The sequence below is a fragment of the Styela clava genome, chromosome 4 (assembly GCF_964204865.1).
Source record: "Styela clava chromosome 4, kaStyClav1.hap1.2, whole genome shotgun sequence".
Taxonomy (NCBI): domain Eukaryota; kingdom Metazoa; phylum Chordata; class Ascidiacea; order Stolidobranchia; family Styelidae; genus Styela; species Styela clava.
This window is the reverse complement of record NC_135253.1, coordinates 21899139-21916627: the sequence shown is the minus strand read 5'-3', so window position 1 is coordinate 21916627 and position 17489 is coordinate 21899139. Positions and strand designations below refer to the sequence as shown.

Sequence of the window (17489 nt, the reverse complement as noted above, 5' to 3'; positions counted from 1 at the left end):
AGCAGTTCTGGGTATTGCAGTCTTCAGATGTCGAATATAAACCAGGCATTGTAGGCTGTAGTCAATTCCCGATAGGCTGTTCTTTTAATTTGGCTTCATTTTCACAGGTTTCACCTATGCAAGGCCCCAATATTCCAGTGTCTGGACAGACGACATTTTAGTTGAACAAGAGCATTTTAGTGAGCTAATAATTGCATTTTTGCGCGTAGTCAGGAATCGCAAAATTAAAACAAACTTGCCTGCCTGCCTTACTCTTTTCTCTGTGTTACGCTGATTTGCGTATTAGTTTGAGGGATAATCTAAGACTAATTGCTTGATTAGGGGAAGGGCCGCTATAGTTCCCTGGACAGGGGGATCGAAACCCTAGAAATGTAAAAAAAAGCATTTTTCTATATCATACACAGCAATTTTTCGCTTTCTTTGAAACGCTTCTCAGACCCTCAAGACTTTAAAATCAACGTTTTCCTAGCTGATAGGCTCTAACTTGGGAATTAGAAATTCCAGGGCCATCAGAGAAAAATCGCAATACTGCAGATTTGGTGAGCTATAGCAAAGCTTGTGAATCCGCCTCACTTAGCATTGAAACTTCAGTGTTTTTATTTTGAAAACCAGACTAGGGCTTAGTCATGTATTGTCAAATCTACAATTTTGCCAAATCAAATGAGCTAATTGCCCTTAGTTAGGTGAGCCATGACTGCGATAGCTTTTCTAGAAATGAGAATTTTTGTACACAACTCGCTCAGTGTGACAATAAATGAATGCTTCGGTAAATTATATTTAACTCAAATAAATCTTCTTGAATTCAACCTAAAGTCAGGCGAAATGTTACAGAAATACATTTGTGTTAGTGTGCAGCAAGACTCGTCGACTGCTAACCGACTAGCTTTAACTCAAATAAATCTTCTTGAATTCAAACTAAAGTCAGGCGAAATGTTACAGAAATACATTTGTGTTAGTGTGCAGCAAGACTCGTCGACTGCTAACCGACTAGCTTTAACTCAAATAAATCTTCTTGAATTCAAACTAAAGTCAGGCGAAATGTTACAGAAATACATTTGTGTTAGTGTGCAGCAAGACTCTTGACATCATTGCGTTACACGCATACAGATTCACTTCCACAAAGACATTGAGCAAGGAAAGGTTAGCTTTGCGTAACCCCACTGATATTCACATTAAAGTTGCAAAACACATTAGAAGTTATGTCACTCATATTACTACCATGCACAACAACATAAAAATCATTATAGGTGCATTCAGTGTATTCAAACTAAAAATGTGAAATGAAAAATACAGTGGAAAGAAGAGACAGTGTGTTGCTACTTGCAAAGTAAATTAGAAGCTGGTTACTGTCCTGATATTGTCCCATCACTAAGTCATTGATCATACCCAGGCTGGGTTACTATCCAAGCCTTACTAAGCCAGAGGTGTGTACCTTTAATACAGGAAGGCCAGATACAAATTACTGGATGAAATCGCGGACTGCACATTCATTTGTCACAGGCTTAACAGTAGTTGCACGCCAGGGATGGCCAATACCGAAGAGTTCACTATTTAGAGTACATTCGAAAGTAAAATTAAGTAAAATACGCTTATCTATTGTATATGAAAGAATTTGCATACAATAAACAATGGAATAACAGGCTATATTACCAGGCATTTCATATTCACAGATTACTGCGATATATATATTAGAATAGTAACGCTTTCATTTTTTTTCAGTCGACGCAACCATGAGTTACGTTTAAATTAGATTCAAATTAATACGACAAGGCATTGAAATCAATAATTAATTAAATTCAGTCACTTTGCCACACATTTTAAGTCCACAAATCGCCGTTGTATTTTGAAGTAATAATACTTTTATTACTTTGTGAATATCAATCAAAATTAATTATATTCGGGCACTTTGCCACAGTTTTTTACGTATGCAAATCGCCGTTGTATTTTGAAGTAATAATACTTTTATTACTTTGTGAATATGAATCAAAATTGATTATATTCGGGCGCTTTGCCACACGTTTTTAAGTATGCAAATCGCCCTTGTATTTAGGAGGAATAATACATTTATTACTTTGTGAATATGAATCAAAATTGATTATATTCGGGCACTTTGCCACACATTTTAGGTCCACAAATCGCCCTTGTATTTAGGAGGAATAATACTTTTATTACTTCATGAATATGATTCAAAATTGATTATATTCGGGCGCTTTGCCACACGTTTTTAAGTATGCAAATCGCCCTTGTATTTAGGAGGAATAATACATTTATTACTTTGTGAATATGAATCAAAATTGATTATATTCGGGCGCTTTGCCACACGTTTTTACGTATGCAATCGCCCTTGTATTTAGGAGAAATAATACTTTTATTACTTTGTGAATATCAATCAAAATTAATTATATTCGGGCACTTTGCCACACGTTTTTACGTATGCAATCGCCCTTGTATTTAGGAGAAATAATACTTTTATTACTTTGTGAATATGAATCAAAATTAATTATATTCGGGCACTTTAACACATTTTATGTCCACAAATCCCCGTAGTATTACAAAGTAATATCATAACACTTTTATTATTTTGTAAATACGAATCAAAATAGGAATCAAAAATTAATAATATCGGACAGTTCACCACATATTTTATGCTCGCAGATTGTGGACACAACCATAAGTAAGTTACGTTAAACATAACTAAATTAATACCTTATAATAATTTTATATGCTGGCATCGGTCATGGATATGAATATTTTGCTCAACACAAAATCATCCTAGTAAAAAGTCGAAAATTTTATCTATCATTAACAAAATTATTCGCCAAAAAGCGGGAAATAGTATGAATTATTTTTTCTAATAAATTCACTTGTTTTTCCGACTTGCGACAATTTATTGGGTATCATAACAATTACGACATAAAATAATCTTCAATTTTTGGACGTAAAGAAAATGAATGTGTAAATTAGAAGCAGTGTAGGGGAATAGCGGCGATGTCCACCACACAATCGTGCAAGGGTGTCGCAACACACGCTTGCACAGAATATAAACAACCCTAGTGCCGATTTTATTGTCATTACAATATGCGACAAAGCGCAAAACTTCGTTTGAAGATTCCCGCAAAAGCGAAAAACCGTGTTTACGGCGAAAAGTGGCTACCATTCGAAAATCAGCCAAAAAGATATTCGAATACTTTAGTACGTCTTTGGGAAAAGAATTTTTTTGTTTTTTTGTTTAGTTTATCCTTTGCATGCGAAAGTTAATGAGCCTCAGAAGTTTTATGCAACGAAAGTGGGTCATGAAAGAAAAAAGGTTGAGAACCACTGTGACCTGAGCAAAGAAAGGTGGGCAATAACTTCTTCTTAACATATCTAAAACAGGGTGGGAGATGGAGCGGACCAGAATATTAGTTGTGGTGCAATAACAAGATAGTACCATCTGTTTAGCATTGAGACTTCGGTATAATGATAAAAATAAAAAAAATGATAGAAAAATACTGCGTTTAAAAAATATAAAATGGATAGACTGGTAATTGCTAAATTATTTGAGACTGCCATGATTTTGCAAGACTTGAAGAAATACAGCATATGCACACACTAGCAGAGAAAAAGATGGACTTAGGTGTGGTGACCGTACATTTGAACCCACGTACATTTGAACTCATACATTTGCACCCGTATATTCGTCGTTTCAATTTATATGCGGGTGCTAAAATCCATGGGTTAGGGTTAGTATGGGTTCAAATATCCATAAAACAAAAAAAATTTTAATAGGCGCAATAGTATACAGGTGAAATTGTCGTGGGTTCAAATGTAATGGAACCTTAGGGGTTACTTAATAATAAGAAAATGGATTGAATTAGTTTTTTAAAAGGTAGGTTTGTGGAGATAACCCTAAATTGACAAAAAATTTGATTACCGTAAATAATTCTGAATACCTTGAGTTTTTTTTATCATAGCGAAATCCTAGTAATTTCCAAAACATATTCTGTAAAACTGCTCATAAAATATCAATTTCATCCATCGTTATTTTTAACAGTGAATAGAAACTGTAAATTCAATTACAAATTATAGACTTTTATATTATCAGAAAATCAAAAACCTTAGACTAATTATCACACATGCAATCATGATCCCCAAAGTCCCCATGACCATAATTCCTTATTTAGTTTTCTCATTAGGAAGATCGATACAGAAGGGAACTGCTTAGACCATTTTTACAGTGGATGAGTACAAAATCATGTTAAAAAATTTAATCAATTATGCGATGAAGTACTTTTAGAAATTAAGAGAAACCATAGTCTTATTGTCACACCCACACTTTGGGTCACAAAAGCCCCTCAGTCCCCCCTTATCCTCACACTACATGCCATAAACAAGAGCAGCACAATGTAGGTTCATAGCAGATGCCTTGTCTTGCTTTCTCATGAAGGACAGAGTAAGGTTTCCAAGCTTCAATTATCCAGAACGGTGCAACAAGTACGAAGTAACCTGGAAAGTAAAAGATAGTTATTTTGAATGAATAATTTTTAGTTGACTTGTGGGTAGGGCTGGGCATTTTCGAATACCTGATAATTTCATAATCGTTTATTTTTTTCAAATCGAATCTCGAATACTTGGGCGATAAAAAATTGTATGTAACTTTCTTATTGTATTAGGTCCTCCAGACACATAAATTACTGAAAACACAGAATACATCACTCAGGCAGATTGCTGAGCGTTCACACACAATAAAAAACATGTTTTCATCAATAACTCACTACAGAAAAGAGTTATATGTCAGAATTGAGAAAATATGGCTTCAATAAAAAAAATTGAAAATTTTTCATCTCGACCATTGGGAGAAAGAAAAAAAAACAAGATGGCGGCGATTCAAAATTTCGCTCTGAACCGATTCGAATAATTTACTATTCGATTTGAAATGCCCGGCCCTAGTAGTGGAATTTCATATTTAACCCTGGAGACTGGAACCTGGCAGGGATTTTCAGTTAACACTCCACTCCAGACATGGCAATACTTCACTAGGTAATTGTTCCAGATGCTTGTTTAGTGAGAGAAGGTGTGACCAAACAATAGTTTTGTTGAGGTAACTGCAGACGCTAGGAGCCAAGCGGAGGAAACTCATCTACAAGTATTTTGTGATGAGGGAAACAGCATAGCACAATTCAACCTCAAAACTTGGCTAACTAATCCCATACCCGAAATGAACTGGTGACGGGGCAAGAGGCTGTGGTTAAGCCGTCCTATCGGTTCTTCTCTAATTATGTAAGTCCTATCGTAACTCAATAAAGCAGGGGTTGGCAAACTATGGCCCGCGGGCCGGATGTGGTATAATTCGGCCCGGCCCGCGACGCTTCACTGAATTATATTAACAAAACAGCTGCATTGACGATTATATTCTTTACTTGACAGGATCTGTTTGTTTGCAGTTTAGTTCGATCCAACCAAAAAATGCTATTCGAAAAGATCAGATTTAAAAATTCAGATTGTCACTGATTGTGCAAAATAATCTATTTGAAATGTTCAGAATCAAAATATATTACATGAAAGAATTCTAGAACAATTGACCCTACAAAAAAAAAGATATTTCTATCGTAATTCAAATCTAAAAAATACCATTGAATTTACCAAATTCAAAAAATAACTATTCTCATGTCAGCTTTCTTGCCCATAAGCCTGAAACTGTGTCTATTATTATTCTTACATACAGTGACACAACTTACCTGTGCATATGAGAGTTAGTATTGTGCTGACATAACACCAATAGTACAGTTCTGTAGTTGTTTCAGACTGAAAAATATTATTTAATAAACTCAAATTAGTAATGGCTAAGTGATTAAAGCAGTAGGCCAAGAAATCCCAGAATACCAAGCTGCATAACCATAGCAAACAGTAACGAAGTAAATATATATCATTATTCTGGGCATTGCAAAGGGTTGTAATGCCATTGCAAATACATTATAGACCAATAATAAATAAGGCCTATAAGTTTATTTCGACTCCATAATCAGCAGTAGACGATAAAATAATAGAAAAAAAATAACTGAAAAATAACTTCTATTCAATTAATCACTGTCACCATTTTCCCCTCGCTTGTCGTTTGTTCTTTATATAACTTATATACATTTATCCAAATATGCCTTTTTTATAAATTTATACTTGAGTTGTTTTTCTTTTTTTTTTTCTATTATATGATTTTAGTGAAGTTGTGTTTGCTGCGAATTTTTTCAATGATTCAAAATATGTTCACCATAACGACTATTGCATAGTCAATGTTTGTAGCAAATGTAGTTATTTTTTTACACTGAACCAGTGACAGCGCTTTAGGTGTCGCTGCTTGAAGACCTAATATGGTCCTTCGCGACTCCTGTCGCACAAATATCATTATTATTATATTTATTTCCTGTACCAATTTTTTGTGCATTTGATGTTTTTGTGACGACGAATAAATGATTGATTAATGATTAAAAATTAAAGCACGCACGCACACACACACTCATACAATCATCGAGACATGATAAGGTTGGAAGTAAAAAAAGCGAGACTGAACATCAATTAAGCTTGAGCTCTGTATTTTGAGTGTTCATTCATCCAGAACCCAGAGAATACAAGTCTGTGTGCTCAGAACAAATAATCTGACAAGGCAAACGAATACCAGTCCTATACAATACATGGCAAGAGTAAATATTTGTCTAAGTGAAAGCATGAATTGAATTATCGATCTGAATTTATAAAATGGGTGTTTCACCTATGTCAGCCAAATTATCTAGTTGTCACTTTTTAGAATACAGATAATCAAATTTTCGGTACAATTTGGTAGAATCTAAATTCTAAATGTTTTTATTGATTATTTTATCCCCTGATATGCTGATCATGGAGTCAAAATGAACTTATTCTCATTTACAGCGTGTCTAAAAAACTTTGCCCGAGTTCATAGTGAGAACACTTGAAAACATCTTTGTCTTTGTGTTTATAAACAATTCTTATTATGCTTGTAGTTCTCATTTATCATACAATAAAATTTATTTAAACTTTGATTGTTAATACTATAAAATCATGCAAAATTTTTTGGACACTCTGTCTTATATGAAGTGCTGAGTGTTCTCTGTATTCAATACGGCTTTTCCGAAGCAAACCATCCTACAAGCCGATTTTGATGGGCATGTTATAGGCTCGGCGGTGTGGCGCATCATACTAAGCATTAGGTTAATTAGGGTTCACAGGTTGAAATCCCATGCGAGGATAGTTATGTACAAGACGATTGCTGGACTCCTTCGTCGCTGTAAGGTGGTTCACATAACCGCTGGTCGGTTACATCTTCCTCCACCATCAAGTCCATGCTTCCGAAAACAAATAACTGGCTGACTAATCCTAGTAACCGGACGAAACGCCGTGGTTCGCCATATGATTAAGCCGTCTTATAGCTTTCTTCACCCCCAGGATAATAATGAGATCATTGAAAAGACTATCCATTGATAATTTTAAATATAATTCGAATACTTACACATGCAGTAGCTTGAAACGTATAAACTGTTGTTACAAGCCCAAGAATGAAGGAAAGGATTCCGAATACGTGAAATGCCAAATTCACTATTCTCGGTATCGGCTCAAACAAAGTGAAGAGAGTCCCAAAGCCTGTGTAATATATAAAAGAGTCACGATAGCCAAAAATAAATATTTTTTTTAATTTAACGCTTATTTATGACTTTTGCTCCGAACAAGGCCTGTACAAGAAACTGATTATGTGACCCTATGAAAAGCTGCTATTATTTATAACGAGCTAAATCGATTTGTCACTACCTCAGTGCCTCCCCAGTTTATCACACCCTTGACGAGATGGCGGGCATGAGATTTGAACCAGAAATTTGTAATCTGTGATGCCATCACAGCAAAGTTATAGCGCTTCACCCATGAAGCTCCCAAGAATGCACATCAGGGACATGTATACTCCACCGTTACCTCTGTTACCACACCCACCTACCCTTCTTGCACAACTGTCTGTATAAGGGACCATATTATACGTATTTGATTTACCTTATTATAATTTATACATATCAAAAGGGGTGTATGCCGCTCATTCGTGTTTTAGGCCAGTATGGTCTTGTGCATACATCCCGTCTTCAGTATTTATGACTACTAGGGCTGTCCAAGCGAACCAAATATTCGAAATCGAATCGCAAATTATTCGAATCGTTTTTCAGCTAATTTTCGAATCGCTAAAATTAGGTACCGGTACATGAAGCGGAAACCACCCTTACGGGATGTTTTTCATCGGGCAAGCGGCGGCGCTCCGAGCTCAGACCACTTTCGCTCCCGGCTTAATTGGTTTCCCGATATTTCTCTCGCCTTCATGTTGTGATAAACATGTCATTACTAATGTCATTACTAGAAATGGCACGTGATTAGCCATTTCTACATGGTCATCATAACAAGTTATAATTGGTCATGACGTTTTTGAGAGAGAACACGGAGAAAAAGGAGACAATTTAGAAAACGATAGTTCTATAAATAGAATAGATTTGAAGCTGTCGAGTTAGTTATCATAGGAACATGGTACAGGCAACTTAACCCTTTCCATGCGATTTTTATTGAATAATCGTATTTGCTACGCCGATTTTATGCATTTGTACCCCCACAACTGATCGATCTACTAACGAAAAACTAATGATCCTCTGCTGCCCACTGACGGCTCGTTGGAAAGCTTATTTGAAGAGCTTGCAATTGGCAATTAAAAAAAAATTTTTTTTCAAAAGTGGTGGTCTGAGTCACAAACCGGATAAAAAAAAAGCATTTTTTTTTCTTGGGAGTTGAAACTTCAAAACGTGATAAAAAATAGAAATATTCGCTGAATCCTTTACTGTTACCGCTTCGTGGTTGGCAAACAATAACATAATATTGCTGTAGCAATTTCGTGATCTAACTCAAAATACTTTGGTAGATGGAAGGGATAATATGTCTTCTATTACCACCCAAAATACAACGAAATTTCAAAAATTTCAAAAACACTCCCTCGTTCCACCGCAAATAAAATTCCAGTCGTGAACGAAAGCGAGATTTACCGTCGCTTATGTTAATCCCGTAGAAGACTTCTTGTCAATAAACTAAAACCAGGAAAAACTAGACCAACAGTTTGCGACCGATTGCTAAATAAAACAGTGGAGTACATCAACGTACCCGCCGCAATCTAGCGAGTTTTGTCGTTGGTACGTATCCGTGCCCACCGCACGGAAAGGGTTAAAGCTGAAACAGGTGTTTTGGGATCCTTATGATGGCAATACCTTCTTTGAATGGAATTTGTAATTTATTATGATAGCATTACTGTATTATCCATCTATATACCAAGACAAATAATTGCACTCTTGCATTTTGATGGCTGTTGTACACTAACAATATTATAGTCATCAAATAATATTGTCATCAAACTAGCTTGGAATTTTTAAATGAAATTTTGAACTTGAGCAACAGTTTTATCTATATTGATGGTTGTCATTATTTTGCTGGAATTTACACAAAAAAACATAAGACTAGTGAATAGGATTAAAATAGCATCTACAGGCTTTACATGTCCTATTAAAACTGAATCCATCAAAATTGAGATTGCAATTTTTGAATATTGCAATTTTTACTCTTAACACTCAACAGTTTTCGAGACCCAAATTTTGGAGTTCTCCAATTTTTTTGACCAGTCCATACAAGCGAGTGATCTCCTTTCATAAATCTAAAAACATTGTATTGCAAAATACCAGCAGTAAGTAAGATGTAACTGCACATACGTTACCACAACATCGAAGGGCAGGCGTTTATAGAGACAGATTAAATATTGCGCAATAATATTCGATTATTCGGTTCGATTCGGCGAAAATATTCGATTCGATTCGAATCAAAAAATTATTCGATTTTGGACAGCCCTAATAACTACTAATTATTTTATATTGCTTTTACGAGACGAATAAACATACATACATCAGTGTTTCCCAACCTATCACGACCCAAAACTGGGCCAACTTGGAATTTTCTTGGGTCGCTTGTTTCTTTAACAAAAACTTAAAAGTTACTGTGGGGAAATAAATGTTATATAAAAATGATTGTTTATATTAGTCATTTACCGTAATTTTGCTGTCAAAATGTATTACATGTCGTTTAGTATTTAAACATATCCTTGTGTCTTGAGATTTTACAAAAAATTATCTTTTAAAAAATTTGGGTACCTTGAAAAAAAGGTTGAGAATCACTGCACTATATCACCCAGTGTGTAATAAATTAGTTCGGCAATGCTGAACCAAAAACGCTTGAACCTAAAAAGTCAGATTCATGGTAAAATTGGTAGTTCAAGCGCAACCTTTCCTCACTGAATTCAGGAGCCCCTACAAATAAATTCTTTCTTTTTGCCTTGAGCCGAGGATGTGCAACCTTCACTACAGGAGGACCAGATACAAATAACTGGGTAAAACCGTGGGTCGCACTTTTATATATCTATTAGTTGCAGGCATAACAATGTTGGTTATTGATTTTGTGACATGCGTTGTTCTCGTCGCACAATCAAGCTGTTGGGCATTGTAACATCATAGATAAATTGGTTGGGCCGCATAAATTTTCCCAGAGGGCCGTATTTGGCCCACGGGTTACACACCCCTGCCTTGAGCAACTATTTACTAAACTGATATTATAACAATCAAATCTCCCTTACCGACAGTGAAGAACAGGAAAATAGTGCTGGCCACTAATATAGAAAGCAAGGGTTGTTCGCACGCTCGTTCCGACCTTGGCAGCAACAGAATATACAACTCGGGAATCAACAACGACAAAGAAATAATGAGTGCAAGTATCCGACTGAAAATAAAATTTATGAGATTAATATTTCAACTTTACAAAACAAGAATAAAATAATACAGGGTATCCATAAAGTCACAATCAACCAGTGGCCGTTTTACTTTTCCGAAATTGAAGTATCTCACAAAAAGATTCCAGTGTTAATTAATTTACACTTATGCATGCAAAAAACACATATATATATATATATATATACAGGGTGTCCATAAGTTCCCCTTCACAATTTCAATTTTGCTATGAAGTAAGTTCTCAATCTATCTTAACCAGGTTTGTTGTTTCAATCAGTAATTGTTTAAGTATTTTTACTCCATTCAATACATCTGTGAGAGCTAAAACTAGGCTATATATTATGGTATTGATAAATTCCCTTTGCAATTTTAATTTTTTTTTAAGAATTTATGGACACCCTATTTTGGGTGCTCCCGAAGTATGCGGCGAACCAAGATGGCGGACATCGGAACGTAACATGGGTAACAGGTTAGGGTTAGGCGATAATTTTTTTCCAATTTTAGTCCTATTATCAGTTCGAAGACTAGCCAAGAGCCTCCCGTAGTATTTATACCTAAAATTATGGCCTAACCCTAACCTAGTACACATATTACATTCCGATGTCCGCCATCTTGGTTTGCATACTTCGGGAGCCCCCTATTTTGTTTGATAATAAAATAGGTATATCATCAAACCTCCCAAAGACAGGGATGAAAGCAAAAATTCTTTATTTTCAATATTGAATTCATAACATTAAAGTTTTTGCAACAACTAGCATCACTTTTTTGCGAAGATACGAGCATAGCGGTTCTCAAACGCAGAGCAGTCAGAGGGGGGCCACAATGCCACACAAAAAATGATTTCACTCTTACAAGAAGACTCCTCGTTCCTCCTAGTTTCATTGTATGATAAGGTTATTACTCGCGGTGGTTTCACTTTGTTAATCATGAATTGTTTGAACATAATGGGATTTGGGTACTTCTGAAGTATGCGCACCAAGATGTCGCATAACCTGAACCCTAACCTGGTACACAACCCGAGTTCAGGTTGTGCGCCATCTTGATGCGCATACTTCAGGAGGTCCGAGATTTGGAATCTACCAATCAAAATATCACTATAAATACCACTGGAATGATAAACAAAGGGCCACAAGTGCTAAAAGCCTACTGAAGAGGGTCTCAAGTTGTTTCAAATTGCTCGGCGGTGTGGCGCATCGTGCTAAGCGTTAGGAATACGCACGCCACCACATCTCTGATTACCCTTTGTGGGATAGCAGGTTCGAATCCCATGCGGGGATGATCATGTGCAAGAGGATTGCTGGACTCCTCGCCGCCGTAGGGTGGTTCACGTGACCGCTGGTCGGTTACGGCTTCCTCCACCAAGTCCATGCTTCCGAAAACAAATAACTGGCTAACTAATTCCATACCCAAACCTGGACTGGTAACCGGACGAGAGGCCGTGGTTCGCCATATGTTTAAGCAGTCTTATCGGCTTTCCTCTCCCCCGGAATAAATATGTAAATCCTATCCTATGTTCAAAGTAGTAGTAGTAATATATATTCATCACCATGTTAAAATTAAAAACACATTTACAAACAGAAGCAAAGTATTTTGTTATTCACAGATAAAGGGAGTCACAGAAAACCTCAAGAAGTTATCTAGCTGTGACAACATATGGCGTATTGCTGCTATTAAAGGATGAATATAACAATAAAAAACTGCATTAGTCAATTGTTTATCAAAGTTAAAATAAGATGGATAAAAAATATCTCAGACTTTAGATTCATTCCATCAATACCGTGCTCCAGTAGTATGTGCACCAAGATGGCGGACAATGGAGCGTAGCATGTGTACCATGTTAGGAGATCTATTACGAGTTCAGAGACTAGCAAAGTGACTTCCGTAGTATTTGTAACTGAAATTATAGCTTAACCATAACCTGGCACACATACGTTTCGGTGTCCGTCATCTTGGTTCACATACTACATGAATAGCCTACCCAAAAATACTTACAATTTGACTCTGTTATTCTTTGGGAACCATCTCGTCATGTGAAACAGTATGTGAGGATAGAAATAAAACCACATATTTCTTCGTGTTCTATATTACTAATAATACAGGAATATATTGAAAATATACAAGACACAAAAATAAGAAATCTAAGCGGCATGATATATTATTACTATGAGGGGTGCTACTATAGTAATAGGGGGGCATAAGGGTACATCCCCCCCCCCAATATTTTTTAAATGCAGATATATCAGTGGCTACTTTATCTGGCTTTGTTCGGTGCAAAATGCACGTGTGGGCATCTTTTTAGGTCATTATACAGAAAAAAATTTGAAATCCCCCCCTTGAAATTTCGAGCTGGCTACGCTTTGGTATACTGTCTCGCAGTTGGATCTCGATAATTTTAATCACGGTTAGGAACTGAATTCTATGAGAATTTCTTTATGTGGTGAGATCATGTTAAGCAAGTGGCAAACAACAGTAGTTCCTATATGGGTATGAGAGCATTAGTAATTAGGATCAATGAGCCTATGGGAGAGAATAGATCAACCGGTGGGCCATGGCCCACTGCTGGGCCCAGGAACATTTTCAGTGGGCCAAAGGTAGATTAAAAATTGCTGGCTGCTGATAGAGTTAGTTAAATTTGATGGTAATAGCAATGGATGATCATGTTTTTGTTACAGGGTGGTAATTTTCGCCTAATTATTATCAGTGTCTATTTTTCCAGGAAGAATTCTATGTTTTCCGTGAAGTTTCCCCCCCCAGCACGAAAAACTTAGTGGGCCACGAAAGAAAAAAAGGTTGAGAACCACTGGGATAGATGATTGGACAATTCAATAATTTAGTGAAGCATGGTATCTGTCTGCTCAGGGGCGTAGCCAGAGAGAGGGGGTTCTGAAACTTTAAATTGCTGTTATTGGAGTCAGACTGTATCAGTTAGCGAGTCTGATCGGAGGCGGGAAAGCGAGGGTTTTTAAAAGTTGTGAGGGTCTAAAAAGCGTTACAAATTACGAAAAATTGATATTTATGATACAGTGAAATGCTTTTTTTACATTTCAAAAGACAATTACTCAAAAAACTATTTAAAATTTGCTGAAAACTTTAAACCAAAAAAGGTTCACAATGTTTGAATTAAAAGCCATTGTCGAAATCAAAATTGATATTACAGAATAGTCAAGATAAAATTTGCATATTCCACATTTTTACTTTTCAGGAAGATATAATCATGCCAATATAGACTAGACGTAAGACATGCCAATGTAGACTAGACGCAGTGGCGTGTCTATAAATGAGGGAGGGGAGGGGCAAGGAGGAACCCGCCCAGACAGCACGTTATAAGGTGAGTTTGTTGATTAGCTTGGTGATTTAAATAATAATATTTCACTCTTACTTGACCTTCAATTTATTTATTCTCATGTATAACAACAAATTGTTTTTCCCCAAAATTATTTTCGAAGTTAGTTATAACAGGCATCATTATCAGAAACTCGTTTAGGGCAGCAGAAAAACTTGACACGCCACTGACTAGACAAGGAACATGCCAATTTAAACTAGACATGAAAAGTTACATAATCACACCTGAAGCCAGTAGGCAGAATAACAATAACCAAGTCGAGTTTTATATTTCTGACATTACTTTTGTGAAAATGATAGAACTCATCCTGAAGAAGTATTACGAAATATTACATGAAGTGTAATAATACACTAAAAATATATGAATAAAAAAAAAAACATTTATATCTATTAACGTGAAGAAAAAGGCTTAGTGGCATTGCTTTTCGAGATTGGAACTTTTTACCTCAAGCGCTGTGATAAAATATTACATGAGAGTGCACAAGAAGTAATTAATATATACAGAGTACACACAACAAACAAACAAATATTACAAATATACAGAAGAAATCATATTCATTACTGCATAAAAAGTATAATAGAAAAAGCTAAGATATTCTAACCATAACCGAATAACGTTGCTTATGATTCAATTATCAGTTTAAGTTATTAAAGTTGATTATTCAAATATTCTTTGTTGATTTTATGAAATCCTAGTTGCCAGTCTTTCTAACAAAAGAAAGATTAGGATTTTCATATTTCATCTTGATACCCAGTTTTTCAAGCTTAAAATTCTGGAAATTGTATCATACATGGAATTATATTGAAAAGTCCAATATTAGCTCTGAGTTTCTTTGTTTTTTGGAACATCCTCACTAGTTACAACTTTAATCCCTGCTTCCTTCATGTCTTTGAAAGTTTTTTCGATATTTTCTTCGTGTACTCCACGACAGCAGTCCTCGATAATATACGTTTCAAACCCAAGGCTGTGAGCATCAAAAGTTGTAAAATTTACGCAAACATCTGTCGCTAGTCCACACACATACACTGTTGAAATCCTGTTATCTCTCAATACTGATTGCAAAATAGTTTCAGAGCGTCGACCATTATCGAAAAAAGCAGAATAGGAATCTATGTTTGGATTCAAGCCTTTGTGTACAACTACACCTCCTTCCACAATTTTCAAATCCTTATGGAATTCAGCTCCTTCTGAGTTCTGTAGACAATGTACAGGCCACAGGTCTTGCTCCACGACGGTGCTATCAACATCATAAATAACATGGTCAAAAACGCAAGGATTGGTAAGATCACATTTGTTGTCCATATGGGGATGAAATAAATGAGTGTTAGACACAAATGAGATGTGATTTGGAGGGTGCCAGTCTTTTGAATAGACCACCAAATCCCAGAACGGCAATTTCACAAGCTCATTAATTTTCGGCACAACTTCTTCCCCCTTATGTTTTGAAGGGCAGTTACACAGTGCCAGTGATCCAGAAATAAAATCATTTTGAACGTCGACGACGATCAGTGCTGTCTTTTTTGTAGCATTTCCGTTTGAGTGAGAAAACATCCTTGTTGGCCAGCCCTGAAAACCTAGACTAGTAAATGCTCGTGTCAGCCAATTTCCGCACATATTTATATATCGACAGCGTTTTTCTTTCTCTCGAAAATATACAAACACAAAAACATTTAGTAATAATTAACAACCTTGTCGCGTATTACAAAACAGTTGCGTCTGCTTTGCGTAACTCGCGGAACTAAAATCTGTCACGCAACGTCAGTGTCGCTGCGGAAACGACGCTAAACCACGGAAAGAGGAAATGAACTCAACTCGCCATAGTTTGGAAAAAAATAGATTTGATAGATATATTGAATCTTATGCTAAATAAAATTGCGCAATAAAATATCAGCAAGTGTTTCTTATAAGATTCAAAGAGGCTAATTAACTGTGGCAAAAAGTTCAAGATATGAAACACGCGCCAGCTCACCTTTGTAGTAAACGAGCCCGAACAGTAATGTAATAAAATGGGGAATTCTAACATTTTTTGAGGAGTTTGAAACAGCAAAATTGATAATAAATGCTATATACTTGTTTTGAGACCTAAGCATGACTTTAAGTTTTCGGTAACTAATTATGGAAGCGGCCGCGAGTATATTTTTTCAAGTGGGCCTACTGCATAGCCGATATTTGATTCTCCTTCCATGACAACACGTACGCGTGGATTTATTTTACTGTGTCTATTTTTATTCAGGATAGATAGATTTACATATTTATCTTGGGGGAGAGGAGAGCCGACAAGACGGCTTAATCATATGGCGAACTACGGCCTCTCATCTGGTTACCAGTCCCGGTCCTTTTATTTGATTCCTTTATTTGTTTGTATTCATTTGGGCCGTACACATGTATTCATCGTGACTTTTTATTTGTGTTTTTGATATGTGCCTTTCAGAACAAATTGTATTAAACAATGACATGTCGTTACGTATCATTGATCAAATCAACAGCATACATACATGTTCATTGATCAAATCAATTATACTCAAACGAGACTTCGGGCATGCCGATGGCAGTCGCGATAACAAATCGCGCTAAATATTGCTTTCTTTATCTTTCCATGCTTGAAATCATGCTGCATCACGGTACTTAGTTCTAGGTGTTTCATGGGTACATACCGTGTTTTCCCGAAAATAGGACCTAGTCTGAAAAATGGGTGCTCCCGAAGTATTCGTACTAAGATGGCGCACAACCTGAACATAGTTTGTGTACCAGGTTACGGTTGTTCAGTTTGTGAGTCATCTTGGATACGAATAGTTCCAGAGTGCCGAAAATAGTACCTACCCTGAATTTTGAAAATTATTTTATTATAAGCCTTCCCCCTAAAATAAGATCTAGTCGATAGCGCGAATTTTTTTTTGACTTAGTCGATAGTAAGAAATCTCTCTTACGCGTTTCAAATAATTTATAATCTATGTTTAGCAGTCATTTTGAATAAAAACGTGTTATTTATAAGTAAATGGATATCGGTTTTCATAATTTGTATATTTGAAAATCTTTTAATTCTGTACTCTGTAATTTTGTTTTTGATAAATGAAAATAAAAGACATCCACCCAAAAATAAGCCCTGGAGCTATATTTCAAAAAAAAAAATAGAAATAACACCCTGTCTTATTTCCGGGGAAACACGGTAGTAATTATTGGAAAGAGTGTGAACATACGGAACTCAACTGAAATTATCGCACGTCCATTTTTAGAACAATTTCCGTATTACGTCTCACAAAACAGTTGCGCCCGCTTTGCCTAACTCAAGGAACTAAAAGTACTCGAGCAAATTT

General features: G+C 36.0%; 1 protein-coding gene and 1 pseudogene across 1 annotated transcript; both read right to left on the bottom strand.

Annotated features, from left to right (window-relative positions):
* Positions 1–757: 757 nt before the first annotated feature.
* Positions 758–14236, bottom strand: LOC120326914 (uncharacterized). The gene is made up of 5 exons (XM_078111535.1): positions 12825–14236; positions 10682–10824; positions 7499–7629; positions 5718–5784; positions 758–4485 (listed from the first exon to the last, which is right to left on the bottom strand). The coding sequence occupies exons 1-5, from the start codon at positions 12896–12898 to the stop codon at positions 4352–4354; spliced, it is 549 nt and encodes a 182-aa protein (XP_077967661.1). The 5' UTR covers positions 12899–14236; the 3' UTR covers positions 758–4351.
* Positions 14237–14611: 375 nt separating this feature from the next.
* Positions 14612–15931, bottom strand: LOC120327000 (nicotinamidase pseudogene; annotated as a pseudogene).
* Positions 15932–17489: the final 1558 nt, after the last annotated feature.

Bases quoted from the DNA above. Each gene is read 5' to 3' on its own strand.
- LOC120326914 (XM_078111535.1), bottom strand. From the start codon at position 12,898: ATGTGGTTTTATTTCTATCCTCACATACTGTTTCACATGACGAGATGG. The intron at 7,630-10,681 runs GTAAGGGAGATT...TATATTACACAG, and splicing joins TTTCCTGTTCTTCACTGTCG to GCTTTGGGACTCTCTTCACT. The intron at 4,486-5,717 runs GTAAGTTGTGTC...TTTACTTTCCAG, and splicing joins ACTAACTCTCATATGCACAG to GTTACTTCGTACTTGTTGCA.